This window comes from Podarcis pityusensis (assembly GCF_964106645.2).
Source record: "Podarcis pityusensis genome assembly, chromosome: 16".
NCBI classification, from domain to species: domain Eukaryota; kingdom Metazoa; phylum Chordata; class Lepidosauria; order Squamata; family Lacertidae; genus Podarcis; species Podarcis pityusensis.
Genome location: NC_138041.1, coordinates 1,651,734 through 1,667,705, shown reverse-complemented (window position 1 = coordinate 1,667,705; position 15,972 = coordinate 1,651,734). Strand labels below are relative to the sequence as shown.

General features: G+C 44.5%; 1 protein-coding gene across 11 annotated transcripts; it reads right to left on the bottom strand.

The window, feature by feature from the left end:
- LOC308465818 (asialoglycoprotein receptor 1-like) lies at positions 1 to 14,431 on the bottom strand. Of its 11 annotated transcripts, XM_080986105.1 has the most exons (9): positions 14,356 to 14,429; positions 12,438 to 12,648; positions 11,543 to 11,641; positions 9,807 to 9,917; positions 8,005 to 8,103; positions 6,466 to 6,552; positions 4,255 to 4,406; positions 1,406 to 1,515; positions 1 to 375 (listed from the first exon to the last, which is right to left on the bottom strand). In XM_080986105.1, exons 3-9 carry the CDS (start codon positions 11,625 to 11,627, stop codon positions 222 to 224), a joined length of 798 nt encoding a protein of 265 aa, XP_080842231.1. In that variant the 5' UTR covers positions 11,628 to 11,641; positions 12,438 to 12,648; positions 14,356 to 14,429; the 3' UTR covers positions 1 to 221. The 11 variants fall into 11 exon arrangements, with proteins under 11 accessions (XP_080842231.1, XP_080842227.1, XP_080842234.1 ...); XM_080986101.1 differs by lacking the exon at positions 12,438 to 12,648 and having other exon boundaries at positions 14,356 to 14,431; XM_080986108.1 differs by lacking the exon at positions 12,438 to 12,648 and having other exon boundaries at positions 9,807 to 9,911; positions 14,356 to 14,431.
- Between the last annotated feature and the right edge of the window lie 1,541 nt (positions 14,432 to 15,972).

The following is a 15,972-nucleotide window of genomic DNA, read 5'->3' as shown; positions in this document are numbered from 1 at the left end:
TATAATTGGATCCTTCCATTCTTTATTTCTGTAGTCATCTACATTTGAGCTTGCAGAATAAGGTCTTTTCAAGGTGGTTTTTGAGGGCTGATACCAGAGAGTCCCAAAATGTAGGTGGCAGAGTGTGGATTGTGCATTAAAACAGCGGGGTGGGTGATCTCTTGGTTTTGTTTTTGTGTAGTGATCATGGGATCCAGTTACGTTCATCTTAAGGTGTCTTCTTAGAGCCAAGTATCCTTAGGCACCTTCTTACAAACATAGTTTATTGGTAGATCACATTTTACTGCCATCCAGCATTTGTTGTAGTAGCAATCAAAGGACATTGCAATACAGTCGTGGTTCGGTTCTCTATTTGGCTCATAGTAATTCCAGTAGCTGAAAAGAAAAGAAACAGCAGCACTGATCGATCAAGATTGGATGTCTACTTCCTCACTCACTCCCCATGCCTTCTACTATTACTTGGAAACGTATCTTTTAAGAAGCATATCTTCTGGGATTAATAACAAATGACATCCCCATAAATAAGAAAAGGATATTCTTCTATGCATCCACTGCCACAAGAGTTCTTATAACAAAGAACTGGAAGGGAGACAAAATACCCACAATAATAGACAGGCAAATCAAACTTATTGAATTTGTTGAATTGGCCAAAATGACGGCAGCTATCAGAGGTCAAACAAATCAAAATTTAATAAAAGAATGGAGTTTCATGAATGAATATACGAAAAAAAACTGCTCTGGTACAGAAATATTGATATGTAAAGAACAAAGTTTGTAAAGGGGAAAGGTTACAAATGCAAGTAAAATCAGAATATTTGTCAAATACAATATAACAACACAACTGTAAAGATAAGTTATAGAATTAAGGTCAAGCAACGGTGGAAGGAAGTCAGATTTTAACTCACATTTCGAGTTATGTCGAACCAATGGTGGGGGTGTGAGGTGGGGGGATGCTTTGTGTTACTAACATGTACATATGTGTAAACCTTTCTTTCTGTTATTTTGTACAGATAAAAACTTCAATAAAATTAATAATAATAACAATAATAAACTGTAGAAATATTTTCCTAAAGAGAGTGTTGCTCAGCTTTAGGTTCCTACAAGTCCCTTTGAAGCTGAGCTAAGCAGCACAAACCATTTAAAAGCATGTTTTCACCCTTTTCTGAATCAGCACATTCACTTGTCTAGAGAAGCAGGAAGAGTAGCCTTCCTGCCTCTGCAACCTAGGGAGAAGAAGCAGTCACTCACCTGGATAATGATGGGGAGGAGTACATATGTAGATCTTTGGTAGTAGAGAAAAGTGCATGGCAAAATATATTTGGAGTGCAAATGGATCAATTATGTAATCAGAATCTGAAACTTTTTGGAACGTATGTCATTAACAAATATTTCTTCAAAAACCTACGTTTCTGAAGCTATCTTCCCTGACAGCCATTTCCATGTCCCTCCCTTGTCTTTAAAGACTCCAATCCAAAAAACCTTTTTAAGATTTTGTACTTCAGTGCTCACAAAAAGCTAGGGAAGGGGTGGAGAAAGAACAAATAAAATATTTTAAGACAATGACCCTTTCTCTGGGAGACTACAGCCCTTTACAGAAATTCAACAGGCATAAAACAAACACATTTTAAAAGGAACAGGTGTCACCTTTGAAGACCCTACCCACATTTTTTTTGGAAGCAGTGAACAAAACTATACATAGTATTCCCATCACCAATAATAATTTCATACAGTGGATGTGGTATAGTCCCCCTGATCAACATTATGATGATAATGAATGATGATGATGGAATCAAGGAAGCATTCCAAAGAGGAAATATTGTAGTGAAGGGTAACTTTACCTGCCCTCACCAAGACTGGCTACATATGTATTCCAGTCATGGCACAGAGTTAAAATTTCCAAATACTGTTAATGACTGTGCCATAGAACAGTTGGTCTTGGAGCCATCTAGTGGGACAGTGACCTGTGTGGCAAATACTCCAGTTTCTGCATCCATGTTTGTTGGTTGGTTCCAGAGACACTGGAATCAGTCTGGTTGTGGTATGCTTAATGGCATGATGATGGGGTCTCACCCATGTCTATGCCCTGTAGCACCCCAGTAGCCCTTCTGCCAGGGCTAAGGCTCTGGGAGAGGGATCTAGAAGAAGAAGAAGAGTTTGGATTTGATATCCCGCCTTTCACTCCCTTTAAGGAGTCTCAAAGCAGCTAACATTCTCCTTTCCCTTCCTCCCCCACAACAAAGACTCTGTGAGGTGAGTGGGGCTGAGAGACTTCAAAGAAGTGTGACTGGCCCAAGGTCACCCAGCAGCTGCATGTGGAGGAGCGGAGACGTGAACCCAGTTCCCCAGATTACAAGACTACCGCTCTTAACCACTACACCACACTGGCTCTCTTAACCACTACACCACACTGGATCTACCCTGCAAGCTCCTCTGGAGTCATCTCCATGATACTGTCATGCCAGAGGGTTAGGGTGGTGAGCAAAGCCTTCTTGTTTTGAGAGATTGGTGCTAGATCATATTAAGGCTGGTCTTCCATCCACTCTAGACCCGTTCCAGTTTGCATACAGAAGAAATAGATCTACTGATGATGCTATTTCCATCGCTGTCCATACTGTACTGAGTCATCTAGAACGACAGGGAACCTACGCAAGGCTGTTGTTTGTGGACTACAGTTCTGCCTTCAATACAATTCTGCCAGACAGGTTATTTCTTAAAATGACCAATTTGGGTATACATCAGAAGATCTGTCTGTGGGTAAGGAATTTCCTGACTGATAGGCCGCAGACAGTGAGAATGGGCCCTTACTATTCTTCTACTCTAGTATTAAGCACAGGAGCCCCTCAGGGATGTGTGCTAAGTCCCTTTCTCTATTCCCTGTACACATTTGATTGCACCCCACTGTATAAGTCCAACACAATCATCAAATTTGCGGATGATACAACAGTGGTGGGGCTCATTAGTGAGAACGATGAGACTGCTTATAGGAAAGAAGTACAGGGGTTAATTCAATGGTGTAAAGAAAACAATCTTATGCTTAACACCAAAAAAACCAAAGAACTCATAATTGACTTTAGGAGAAAGAAAAGTGTATTTTTACCATTGCACATAAATGGCGAGGAGGTGGAGAGGGTTGGTAGTTTTAAATATCTGGGCATTTACATCTCTGAGGACCTCTCATGGACTGCAAATATTAATATGGTTGCGAGGAAGGTGCAGGGGAGGTTGTATTTCCTGAGAATGCTCAGGGGACTGAATCTATCTCAGCACCTACTTCTGTCCTATTATCACAGTACCATCGAGAGTGTCTTAACCTATAGTATATTATCGTGGTATGGGAGCAGCTCTGAAACGGATAAAAAAGCTTTACAGAGAATAATTAAAATTGCCCAGAATGTTATTGGGCTCCAACTACCAACCCTGGATGAGATCTTCACGTCTCGCACTTTGAAGAAGTCACACAATATCCTGAGAGATCCCACCCATCCTGCTCACAACTTCTTTGAACTGTTGCCTTCGGGCAGAAGATATAGGACAATGAAAACACGAACCACACGCCTTCTGAATAGTTTCTATCCAAGAGCTCTGATTGCACTAAATAATGATCTCAGGGCCAGTTGCAAGAAATAGCAAGCAGGGAGTAGGAAGGAATGAGACAGGTTTTTAGGTTATGTTATGCCTTTAATAGGTTATGTTACATTCTGGAGTATGATATGTTTTTTATAGATTATGTCTGAATAGGATGAGAGTGTTGGAGATACGTGCAAATGTGTATGTGAACACGGTCTTTGGGTGGGTGTTTGATTTTCGTTGTTGTGTATACTGTGTATATACGGACAATGACAATAAATTTATCTTATCTTATCTTATCTTATCTTATCTTATCTTATCTTATCTTATCTTATCTTATCTTATCTTATCTTTCTAAGCACTCAGTACATCTCACAGAGTAGAGGAAGAATTTACCGGCAAGCCAAGGGATAGATGCCCCTCAAGTATCTCCTCCTTCGCTCCCTTCAAAACCTCCTTCCTGAATGCCAGCTTCATTCTATTAGAGCTCAGCAGCTCCAAGAAACCTTAGTTAGTCCCAGATGGTAGCAGCTGCTCCCTGCCTCACCCACCCCTTGGCTTGACTGATGGAGTTGCTGTCTTGGCTGCATACAGGTAAATGTAACCTTCTTAAATGGATAGTGATGGTAGGAGCCCATTAGCTCAAGAAGATCCCCTACCTTTCCTATACTCAGCTTTGATGCTCACCTGTTCTTCCACTGATTCCGCAGAAATGAGGTTGGCGCCTTCCAGCTCACAATTTTTCTGGGCATCCATCCATGAGGCTACCTCACTAGAAAACCAATATAAGGTCCTTTCATATATAACCCAGCCATCGTTCAAGTTTTCAATAAGGATATCTTTGAGTCAAGCCATGTATGGAGGAAGTAGAGAGAGAAAAATAGGGAATTTAATGGGAACCACCTTGTATGTCTGTGCAGATTTCAATTATTTTTGTTAAGTTCATTTCTGTGGCCATGTGATAACATATATTCATCTAGGAAGCTCAGGAAGATTAAAACAAGAACAACATTAACTCTTCAGCCCATGCTGATGCTGCAGTAAATACCTGGGTGGGCATAGCTGGGAGTGCAGTCAAGAACCTTTTATTTGAGGGAATAGACAAAAGATGCATGTCCCCTAACAGGCCTTATCTGAACCTCAGGGGCCTCACCTATTTGTTTCCACCTGGATACTCAGGACAACATCAGGGCAGACTTGAAGACTGGGGAGGGGAAGTAGCTGTGGCTTATCAAAATTCTCTTTCTCTCTCTAGGCTCTCTGTGGAGGCGGGGAGGGGAACCCTAGATTGAAGGTAAAAGGTAAAGGTAAAGGTACCCCTGCCCGTACAGGCCAGTCTTGACAGACTCTAGGGTTGTGCGCTCATCTCACTCTAGAGGCCGGGAGCCAGCGCTGTCTGCAGACACTTCCGGGTCACGTGGCCAGCGTGACAAGCTGCATCTGGCGAGCCAGCGCAGAACACGGAACGCCGTTTACCTTCATCTACTTGCACCCGGGGGTGCTTTCGAACTGCTAGGTTGGCAGGCGCTGGGACCGAGTGACGGGAGCGCACCCCGCCGCGGGGATTCGAACCGCCGACCTTTCGATCGGCAAGTCCTAGGCGCTGAGGCTTTAACCCACAGCGCCACCCGCGTCCCAGATCCAGATTGAAGGAGGCAGTGGTAAAACCACTCCTTAAGAAATCTTCCCTGGGCTCAGAAAATTTACGTAACTGACTGTCAGTTGCTAATCTCCCCTTCCTGGTCAAGGTTCTTGAGCGGGTGGTTGTGGACCAGATCCAGGTGCTCTTGGAGGAAACTGATTTTCTAGATCCATTTCAATCAGGATTTTCTGGATCCTTTTCAGTTTAGGCCTGGTTTTGGCATATGTCTTTAAAGGCAATGATATTTCCCAAAGACAAAGTGAAAGAGGGGAAATGGCATTATACAACTCTCACAAAATGTGTGTTTTGCTGCTAACCATCTTTAGCTTGCTTCTATGTACAAGATCACTGCAGATGGTGACAGCAGTCACAAAATTAAAAGACGCCTGCTCCTTGGGAGAAAGGCGATGGCAAACCTAGACAACATCTTAAAAAGCAGAGACATCACCTTGCCAACAAAGGTCCGTATAGTTAAAGCCATAGTTTTCCCAGTAGTGATGTATGGATGTGAGAGCTGGACCATAAAGAAGGCTGATTGCCGAAGAATTGATGCTTTTGAATTCTGGTGCTGGAGGAGACTCTTGAGAGTCCCATGGACTGCAAGAAGATCAAACCTATCCATTCTTAAGGAAATTAGCCCTGAGTGTTCACTGGAAGGAAAGATCGTGAAGCTGAGGCTCTAATACTTTGGCCACCTCATGAGAAGAGAAGACTCCCTGGAAAAGACCCTGATGTTGGGAAAGATGGAGGGCACAAGCAGAAGGGGACGACAGAGGACGAGATGGTGGGACAGTGTTCTCGAAGCTACAAACATGAGTCTGACCAAACTGCGGGAGGCAGTGGAAGACAGGAGTGCCTGGCGTGCACTGGTCCATGGGGTCACAAAGAGTCGGACACGACTAAACGACTAAACAACAAATGTACAAGTAAGGTAATAGGCATTCATTCCCATTCTTTGCTTTTACATCTAAAGCTTTATAGACAATTTTATAATCGCTTTACCAATTATGTATTCAGTGGCCAAGGGGTCAATTCACTGTGTGAGTGGGCATGAGGGCTTCTTTCTGATGACGGGCTTGTCTTTCCTCGCAATAGAAGCTAAATCTCAACAGTTCAGGAGAGCTGATCTGAATATCTCTGCTGTTTCCCTAGGGCGGCTCTAAGAGTTTTCAGCTAGAGGAGGGGCTTTCAGCTGGTGCAGACTCAGGTCAGGTTCCCACTGTGCTACAATTCTTCAGCATCGTAGGATAGCTTACCAATTTCTTTTTGCAGTTCATCATTTTTATTGGCAAAATACCGCATTTCCTCTGATATGTTTTGAGCTGCAGCAAGTATTTCTAAGTCTAAAAGATTTGAAACAGTTTAAGGCAGGAGTATCTGAAATAGCAATCTGCAAATATCAGGAAACCATTTCCAAACACTTAAAAACACTCAAGTCTGAAACAAGAAGCAGAGCTCCAGGATGGGGTTCTTGTGAATATGAGGGCAGACTTGATTCTCTGTGGCTGAGATCACCAATGAAAAGCCTCAGAAGAATCCTGCAGCTTGATCAGACCAAAGACCCATGCAACCCACTATTCCTATCCTATTCCCACATGCTCTACGTGGGGCTACCTTTGAAGGTGACCCGGAAACTGCAATTAATCCAGAATGCAGCAGCTAGACTGGTGACTGGGAGTGGCCACTGGGACCACATAACACCAGTTCTGAGAGATCTGCATTGGCTCCCAGTACGTTTCCGAGCACAATTCAAAGTGTTGGTGCTGACCTCTAAAGCCCTAAATGGCCTCGGTCCTGTATACCTGAAGGAGCGTCTCCACCCCCATCGTTCTACCCAGACACTGAGGTCTAGCACTGAGGGCCTTCTGGCGGTTCCCTCCCTGTGAGAAGTGAGGTTACAGGGAACCAGGCAGAGGGTCTTCTTGGTAGTGGTGCCCACCCTGTGAAAAACCCTCCCTTCAGATGTGAAGGAAATAAGCATCTATCCTATCTTTAAAAGACATCTGAAGGCAGCCCTGTTCAGGGAAGTTTTTAATATTTAATGCTGTACTGTTTCTAACACCTGATTGGGAGCCGCCCAGAGTGGCTGGGGAAACTCAGCCAGATAGGCGGGGTATAAATAATAAATTACTATATTATTATTATTATTATTTTAAAAGTGGCTCATGAAGTATCTCTAATGTTCCCCTCCTATGTCCTCCTTTTCTGCTGGGAATCACAGGGTTACAAACCAATTCCTGCCTTGAGTCCCACAGAAAAGCCAAATATACAAAGAATACTTCGCAGTTTCAATTATGCTTTGTGAGATCTAAGAAAATAGAGGCACCGAAACTCTTTTTCTGCTGAATTCTGGGTTGCATTCCACATAATTCTAAGGAGGACATTGTGTCAGCGCAAGGATTTTTCCTTGTGCAATGCAATCTTCAGCCCCCTTCCCTCCAATTTGTTCTGAAGTCCCGTTCACCCCAGGAGAGCAGCTTTGGTGATGGCATGAAGGAGAAGTGGGGGGAACGTTCCCTTCTGCTAGTGCTAAAATCTTGCACTAGCACAAACATTGTGAATTACAGTTTGATGGGGGAGGACAGCATTTCTAGTGGGGAGATGTGAAAATCACAACCATCTGCTTTTCTTCCTGCTGAGCAATGAAAAAGTGCTAAACTCTGTGGGGTGATGAGTTTCATTGAATATATGTTTTGCTCACACAATTTGAATCCCAAAGTGAACTACATGAATTGAACTCTGTTTAATTTAAACATGTTACAGCAAAAGTGTGGGTGTTCATATAAAATGCTTACCCTCCTTGTCTATATAGACTGGATCAATCCCAACCAGAACAGTTCGAATCATATCCACTGCCATTTGAAACTCCTGCCTTTTTTGCAGTTCCTTCTGATCTAAGAAGGAAGTAGGTAGAAAAGAAATGAAGAAATTGTGTTCTAGCACGCTAGTCTGATAAACTGGGGAAGGGGATACTTGGTTTCAAACTACTATTAATATTGAATTTAAATTGCTGACTTGTACAACAAACGTGCCCCGGGACCTTATGGAGAAGGACAAATAAAAAAATCAAATCAATAAAAACATGAAAATGAGTTCAATTAATATTTTCTGCTCTCAGCCCTTAGACTGAGGGTTCCCATGCCTTGATTTAAGCTGCCCTGGTGGTCAGAAGTCCTGTTTCCATTTGGCCTGCTACTTCTGTCACCAGATGGTTGGCCTTCCTTAGAGAGCTTTAGATTTTGGGGTGTCTAGATACACCTGCCCTCTTTGTCCTACAGACTTGCGTTTGCCAGGCTGCCTCATGCTTAAAATATGCAAATTCTTGGTCATTTGGTTCCCTCCCCCTGAGCTTTGCTTACTTTGGAGTCCCCTTTTAAAACGAATTATCTAGGCAAGTAGGCCGTGTGTTCATCTATCCAGTGCTATGTTACTAGAAAAAGAGACACCGGAACACACCATGAATGCCTCCCTTGTTCTCTTAGAATGGCAGGGGCACCCACCTGAGAGGGGCCAGAACTGAGTCCTGATTAATTCTAGCTGAAAAAAGCCCTGCATATATCTCGATATTTAGGAAGGCTCTGGACCCACCCACATTGGCCATGGCCTTAGCCTCCCCAGCCTGTTTCCCCCAAGCACTTTCCTTCATGGGACTGGAGCTCTAGCAGAGGGCATGTAATGATCAGGTGGGATTGCTATGAGGAATTATAAAAAATATGGAGCAAGCCATTTGTGTCAGCAATGAAAGCATTGCGTTGACTGGCTTTGAGCCATTTTGATATGATTTCTGATCTGTGTCTCTGATATTTCTCTGCCTGACAGGCACGTATCAGCATTCTAAACACAGGCCAGTTGTTCATCAGGCATCCTGGGTCATGAAGCTAGAAGGTAGCTTTGATGTAGTTTGTTAATCTTTCACAAGGAGATGGTAAATACTACCTATCCTTCCTCTCCTGTTTACTCCTGTTTATGACCTCCGGGGTTTCCTAAAAGCATTCCTCGTTGCTTCCTCTTTTATTTACTCTGGACTACTATGCATGCTCAAATTAGCTCTTTGTAGTTTTAACTTTTAACTTTGTCCCCACGTGGGGGTTTTGAAATGCTCAGAGGAAATCTGATTGGTTCTTACGAACACTGTGTAAAAAGTTCTTTTGTGAATAAAACGACCTGGGCCAAGGGGTGGAGAGAATTATTATTATTATTATTATTATACACACTCCTCCCAGAGTCTTGCTGGTCAAGCCTCGTGTGCATTTTATTAATCAGAGTCCAATTCTTCCTTGCTTTGGGAACTCTACAGGGCAGGGTGGCGAGATCAGGAAGGAGAGAATTGCAAACTGGAAAAGGAAATTGTCCAGGGTGTCCCAGGGACTTGTGTTAGCCTATGCCTCTCTTCCAAGTGCTGGAACTCACTTTTTCAGGGAGAAGAAAACATTGTCATTGCTCTCAATGGGTGACAGCTGTAACTCACCCCTGGAAATCAAAGAGAGATGAAAGGGGTAAAGGGAAGGTGGATCCTGCCATCTTTTTTTGCAAATGCTATTGGCATTGAAGCAAAGCCCACAACAGTAGTATCAACGTACACCAATTATGTACTTACATAGCGTGTAAATCAGCAGTGTCATGACAGTAAAGATGAAAATCTCAAGTACGATCAATCTTTCACCCGTTGGAGATTTGAAGAAAGTAACCAACTCGTGAAAAGCTGATGCTTGAAGAAAGAAAATTCTGCTTTAGCCATCAATAGTCAACATACCATTCCCACCCCAGGGAAAAGGGTTTCCATGTGCTGTGGCAGCCATCAGCCAGAGACACTCAACTGTTCAAGGAGTGGGCACTTGGAAGAATAAGCAGGTGGAGGAAGCAAGATGCCTTGCTGCTTGAGGAAACTTTTCTGACCAATGTCTGGATCAGAAGACAGTAGCCTTTGATACTACTTTCTGCCCCACAGGCAAATGACAAGATGCTCCCTCCATTCACACAATTCCACATACACAAGCTGAGCTGGGCTGGTCATTGGCTCCTATTTCTATGCTGCTGATGGGGCAGCAGACTAGCTGAGGAGGTGCAGTGCAGTTTGTGTGGTCTACACCAGGGGTCAGCAAACTACGGTCTGCGGGCCGAGTCAGGCCTGACAGGGTTGTAAATCCTGGCCGCAAGGCCATTTAAGGACCCTCCGAGAGTCTGAGGGTGAAACGCAGTGCCGGGATGAGGGCTGACCCCAGCATTGTGTTTCATTGGTAGAGCCAACGCAGTGACAGGGTCATCCCTCACCCCAGCGCTGTGTTTCATTGGTAGAGCTGATGCCGCAGCAGCTCTACCAATGAAACACAGCGCCAAGATAATCCCTGCCGGTGGGAGGGCTGCGAAGGGTGGGAGGGCCTTCAGAGACCTTCCCGCAGTCCAGAGCTCGCCCTGCTGCCGCCACAGTGCTGTTTTGGCCTCCACTGCCAGCAGGAGGGTCCCCATCCCACCCCCAAAGCGCGGAAGAGGTGCCGACAGCAGGAGGCCCAGCAGGCCACAACGCAGCACCAAACCATAGCTGTCAACTTTTCCCTTTTTTAAAGGGAAATTCCCTTATTCCGAATAGGATTCCTCGCAAGAAAAGGGAAAAGTTGATAGCTATGCATCAAACCCAGGTGAGGACCCCACATCCAAACAACGACTATCATCAGTGCAGGTAAGAAAAAAAAAATAATTTTAATTTTTTATCATCTGCAATACTGCCTTATTTATTTTACAGTACAGTACATTGTTTATTCCTTTCATTTTATGGCTCAATGGTCTCGTTAGATAGGAAAATTCATGTTAAATTGCAAAAACATGTTAAATTGTTTTAGGGTTTGTTTTTAAAAGTCTGGAACGGATTAATTCTATGCAGTGTGCATCGGAATTCGTTCACTATTATTTTTCAAAATATTCGTTCATTTTTTAAAAAAATAATAATTCAAGACCCCCCACAAGGTCTGAGGGACAGTGGACCGGCCCCCTGTCAAAAAAGTTTGCTGCCCCCTGCTCTACACATCTCTACCCACCCCAGCACCTACTACTTGAGGCAACTGCCTCATTCTGCCTAATTGTACAGCCATTCCTGACTGAACACACTAAAGGAACACAACAGCCAGCAGCAAAGAGTGGGCTCACCCCTGGGGTTTCTATGGGGCTTAGTGGACCTCTGGCACCCAAAGAACTGTGTGGGCTTTTCTCTGCACTCCTCCCTGGCACAACATGACCGGTTCCACTCCCTGCCCGTCTCTCCATCAACTTCCCTTTCCCGTGCATTCCTCTACTTTATGAGAAACCTCAACCCATATGACTGTGCTGTATACAGATCACCAGTTTCCTTTTCTTTTCTTTTACGCTTTCTGGACACTGCATGTCTTCTGAATGCTGCACGCTTTAAGAGGGCTGGCTTCCCCATCCTCTCAGTTTTGTCTGTGGAATAACAAACTAGAATAAGACAACAACAAATGTAGAATAACACTATGCACACATTAGGTACAGAGTGGCGTCTATCAGTATGAGACCATCAGTCAAGAAGTTGTTGAGTCCAATATAACTGAAATATCTTTCTTTTTCTTCTGCTGGATCAGTCTCAGTTTTAAACTAAAAGAGATGTTCTATATGGATTCCAAGGCATTTTTGAAAATTGTTTCAGGTAATATAGCACATTCATATTTTGCATCCTATCCCTCTCTAAACTCCCGGACATCTAGTTTACAGAACTCTAGTAAGATGTTCACCATTTGACAGATTGTGTGGGATCTATGAGGTCTTCAGATGTTCCTGGGTGCCAATGCCCTCCATCACAGGCATCATGGTCAATAGTTAAGGGCGATGGGCATTGTAGACCAATAACATCTGGAGGGTTCCCCACCCTTGATGGAAGGTATATACATTTAATTATAGAACTACCTCCTGATCATCAGAAAAGATGGAGTACAAGATCCAGTCTCAGTGAGATGCATATAAATCCAATTGAATCTAGCAAGATTTTGGAGCTGGAACTGGAAAAGCAGCAGAGGGGAAGCTGTTACACAGGCTCTCCAGGTGAGGCATTTTGTTTTCTGTTTGCAAAGACCCAACCTGACAGCTGATGCTGTGGCTTAAAGAAAGAACAAAGAGGGCTCTTGTCTAATTCCTTTATTAAGCCATCTCCACTCCTCCACCTGCAGCTGCTGGGTGACCTTGGACTAGTCACACTTCTCTGAAGTCTCTCAGCCCCACTCACCTCACAGAGTGATTGTTATGGGGGAGGAAGGGAAAGGCGATTGTGAGCCGCTTGGAGACTCCTTGGGGTAGTGATAAAGCGGGATATCAAATCCAAACTCCTCTTCTCTTCTCCTTCTTCATCTGAGCTAGCAAATGGGATTGCCAAAGACTTGTATTTTCTGATCATGATTTGGATTGACAAACTGGGCCCATGAATCAGAGCAGGGCACCTGTATTGCCAGGGAATAAAACAGAATGGGGTGCTCCTGGTTTCCAAAGTAGCTGCAGCTTTAATATAAGGAACGTGGCTGTTTGAGAAGTGAAAGGATGGGAGCGTAAATTCCGCTCACACCCCCTCCAGGAGTTGGGCGGGGTTTGTGACACCTCATGGGTCTTACCTGGCCCGGTGCCACCCACCTTGTGCAGGTTGGCCGTTGCCCACCCCCATCTCGGCAGGACAACGGGCTTTGTTTTCTTCCTACTGGATGCATCGCTGGATTTCGCTCTTGGTGAGGTAAGTGTTCCTCACCTTCATGGCTTCCCCTCGGGGCCAGGCAGGGGACTGGGGCCACAGTGGGGCTGGCTTAGGCCTTTCCGTGGCTGGCACCTCCTTCCTGGCATTGGGGCTGGTTTGGGGCCACGCGGGTGGCACCGCCTGAGGCCTGCTGGGCCTCCCATGGTCAGCACCTCTTCCACGGCTTTGGGGGTGGGATGAGGGCCACACAGGATGGGAACATAATTACATCAAAGGATGGGAATGTAATTATATCATGAATTACATCTGTTGCCAGCGTGGTGTGAGACCTAAGCTATGGACTATATAAGGGCCAGCAACTGAAGGAGACAGGGAGATCTTGATACATTGTTCTATGTTCCATTCCAGAATAATAATAAATAATAATAAATTTTTATTTGTACCCTCCCCTCCCCATTTGGAGCCAGGCTCAGAGCAGCTAACATCATATAAACAATACAATATGCATAAAACAAGCAATCAATTAAAATGCATCCAAAAATTAATTCAAATAAATTAAAATTAAAACTGGACAAATGATGATCCTCAAGTTAAAATTGAAAGCAGTTAATACACGCCAGGACCAACTGTTTCGACTGATATTATAAGGACCTGTGAGCGGGCTGGGAAGCCTCCTTCGTGCTTGTTCTTATACAAAGAGAAAATGAGTCAGACTGAACCCCGACCAAAGGCCTGGTGGAACAGCTCCATCTTGCAAGCCCTGCGGAAGGATGTCATATCTTGCAGGGCCCTGGTCTCTTGTGAGAGAGCATTCCACCAGGCTGGGGCCATGGCTGAAAAGGCCCTGGCTCTAGTCGAGGCCAATCTGATCTCCCTGGAGCCTGGGATCTTCAGGGCCCGGAATGTGAAGAGAACGACCGTCAGCCAGTCTGAAATGTCCCAGATAAGTCTTTCAAATCTCCATCAGCTGGAGAGACATGTAGAACTGTACCTATTCTTTCTGTATTACAATTATTGCTGCCTAAGATTTTTTGCTTATTGGTTATATTGCAACTTTGTAGTTTATTCCCATTGCTGTTGGCTTTATATTAGACTCCATTCTATGTTGCTGATCAATTTCTTTGCTAATGTTTACCAATTAATAAACGTTTGTCTCCACCTAAGAGTCTGTCCAGTGGAATCTGAAGAACCTCTTGCTTGTCTGGTGGTTGCCATTGGCCAAACAGCCATTAGGGGGCACTGGCAAGAGAGCACCTGTAGAAAGCCCTAGAATGTACCGCTACTCAGTTTCATTGGATGAACCTGAGTTCTAGTATTTCAAAGAGAAAAACGATCTGTAGTTTCATAAACCTCCTGACCATTTCCCCTCTTTGTGACCTTTTGGCCCTGGAATAAGACCCTGCAAATAACACAGCTCATAATGAATGTTTTCCACCCTCCAGACCTTTTTCTGTTTGGATACCTTGGTGTTGTCATATACCAATCTCTTCTCCAATTACTTCTTAAGGGTGCTTCATCCTCCCACTGGCTAAGAACCACCTCTCTTGTGAAGTCAGGGATTCCAGAACTCCTCCCATTTAGCATTCTACATAAAGCATAAACCCAGCAAAATGTTTCTTTCAGATCTGTTATGCTACTTATTTTTCCAATCCTTGCTGCAGTTGTTGCATACATAAACAATTTTATAATTATTTATTATCATTGAAAGATTAAAAGATTATTATTGTTACAGTCAAACATTGGTTGTTGAACGTAATCCATTCCAGGAGCCCGTTCAGTTTCCGAAATCTTCCACAACCGAGGCACGGCTTCTGATTGGCTGCAGGAGCTTCCTGCACTGAAGCGGAAGCCACACCAGACGTTTGGCTTCTGATAAACGTTCAAAAACCAGAAGACTTAATTCTGGGTTTTCGGCATTTGGGAGCCGAAACGTTCCAAAATGGAGGCATTTGGCAACCGAGGTTTGACTGCATAAGATCTCTACAACCAAAATAAACAATAGTGGTGAAAGTAGGCAACCTTATATTGCACCTTTCATAACTACATTTCTCTGAAAGTATCCCATTTACTATTAAATTTGCATATTGTTCTGAACATATCGCAGTAATAGCTCTTCCGGTTTTCTCCAGATTCCATTATTTCAATTAATTTTCTTAAGAGTACCCAAGATATATTATCAAAAGCCTTTTCTGCGTCAGAAAAGGACATGGCAAATGGTTTGTTGATATTTCTTTCATGAAATCCCAAGGCATTTATTACTATTCTCACCTGGCCCTGGCCCCAGCCTTGTGGAACACTTTGCGTGGACAGGCGGAGTCCCCAGATCCCGCGCGGTCCCCCTGTCATGTGGAATAATGACTCAATACAACGTGCTATGGGATTAAATTGGCCACAACTTTATTAAATTTCAAATGTGGGTAGACCTTGGCTCAGGTATTGGGCGTTCTCCCTCCCCAGTCCCCAGCCGGGGACCTAGGGAGCATCAGGGTTATCCAGTGTGTGTGGGGGGATGGGCCGGCTCTGGAGAACATATGTTCAAGCAGAGATAGCCGCCCCCGTTACGCCGCCGCCACAGGGGAGAGCAATGACGACCTTTCGGCGTACGGTCAAAGCCTCCCTTCAGAAACCCCTTTAACTGGGAACCCTGGTATCGCCGCCGCAAAGAGGAAGATGAACTAAAGGATTCCGCCCAAGGCCTGATACCGCCAAAGTTTGCTACGGGAAAGGCGAAACCTGCCAATGCAGGGAAATTCCTTTCCGGCCCTTTAACAGCGACCTTAACGTAGCAGCGCCCGCATACCTGTGAAGAAAAGTTAACGTGCAAATAAGACATTAACTGAGGGTGGGTAGGGTGGGAGAAGCTCTGGAGCCAAGTGAGGATTCCCAGGTAAGATCCTCCCTCTATTGTGTGGGCAGGTAATCCCTCCCCTACCTGGCCTGGTCTCCTTGGCAACGCTTCCCCCAGGTGGGATTGGACAACTGACTGAGGTAGGCAGAGACCTCCAGGTATCCCACCTGAGGGAAGGCAAACCAAGCCTATGCTGTTGGAGCCGCTCCAGATCTAGGGGCTGCGCGCGTC

What these genes read in the sequence shown, in the direction of transcription:
- LOC308465818 (XM_080986101.1), bottom strand. Translation starts at nt 11,627, where the DNA reads ATGGGGAAGCCAGCCCTCTTAAAGCGTGCAGCATTCAGAAGACATGCA. An exon ending in ACTGCTGATTTACACGCTAT is followed by an intron (nt 8,104 to 9,806) that starts GTAAGTACATAA and finishes CTTCCTTCTTAG; the next exon opens with ATCAGAAGGAACTGCAAAAA. An exon ending in CGGAATCAGTGGAAGAACAG is followed by an intron (nt 1,516 to 4,254) that starts GTGAGCATCAAA and finishes CCCCTTCCCTAG; the next exon opens with CTTTTTGTGAGCACTGAAGT.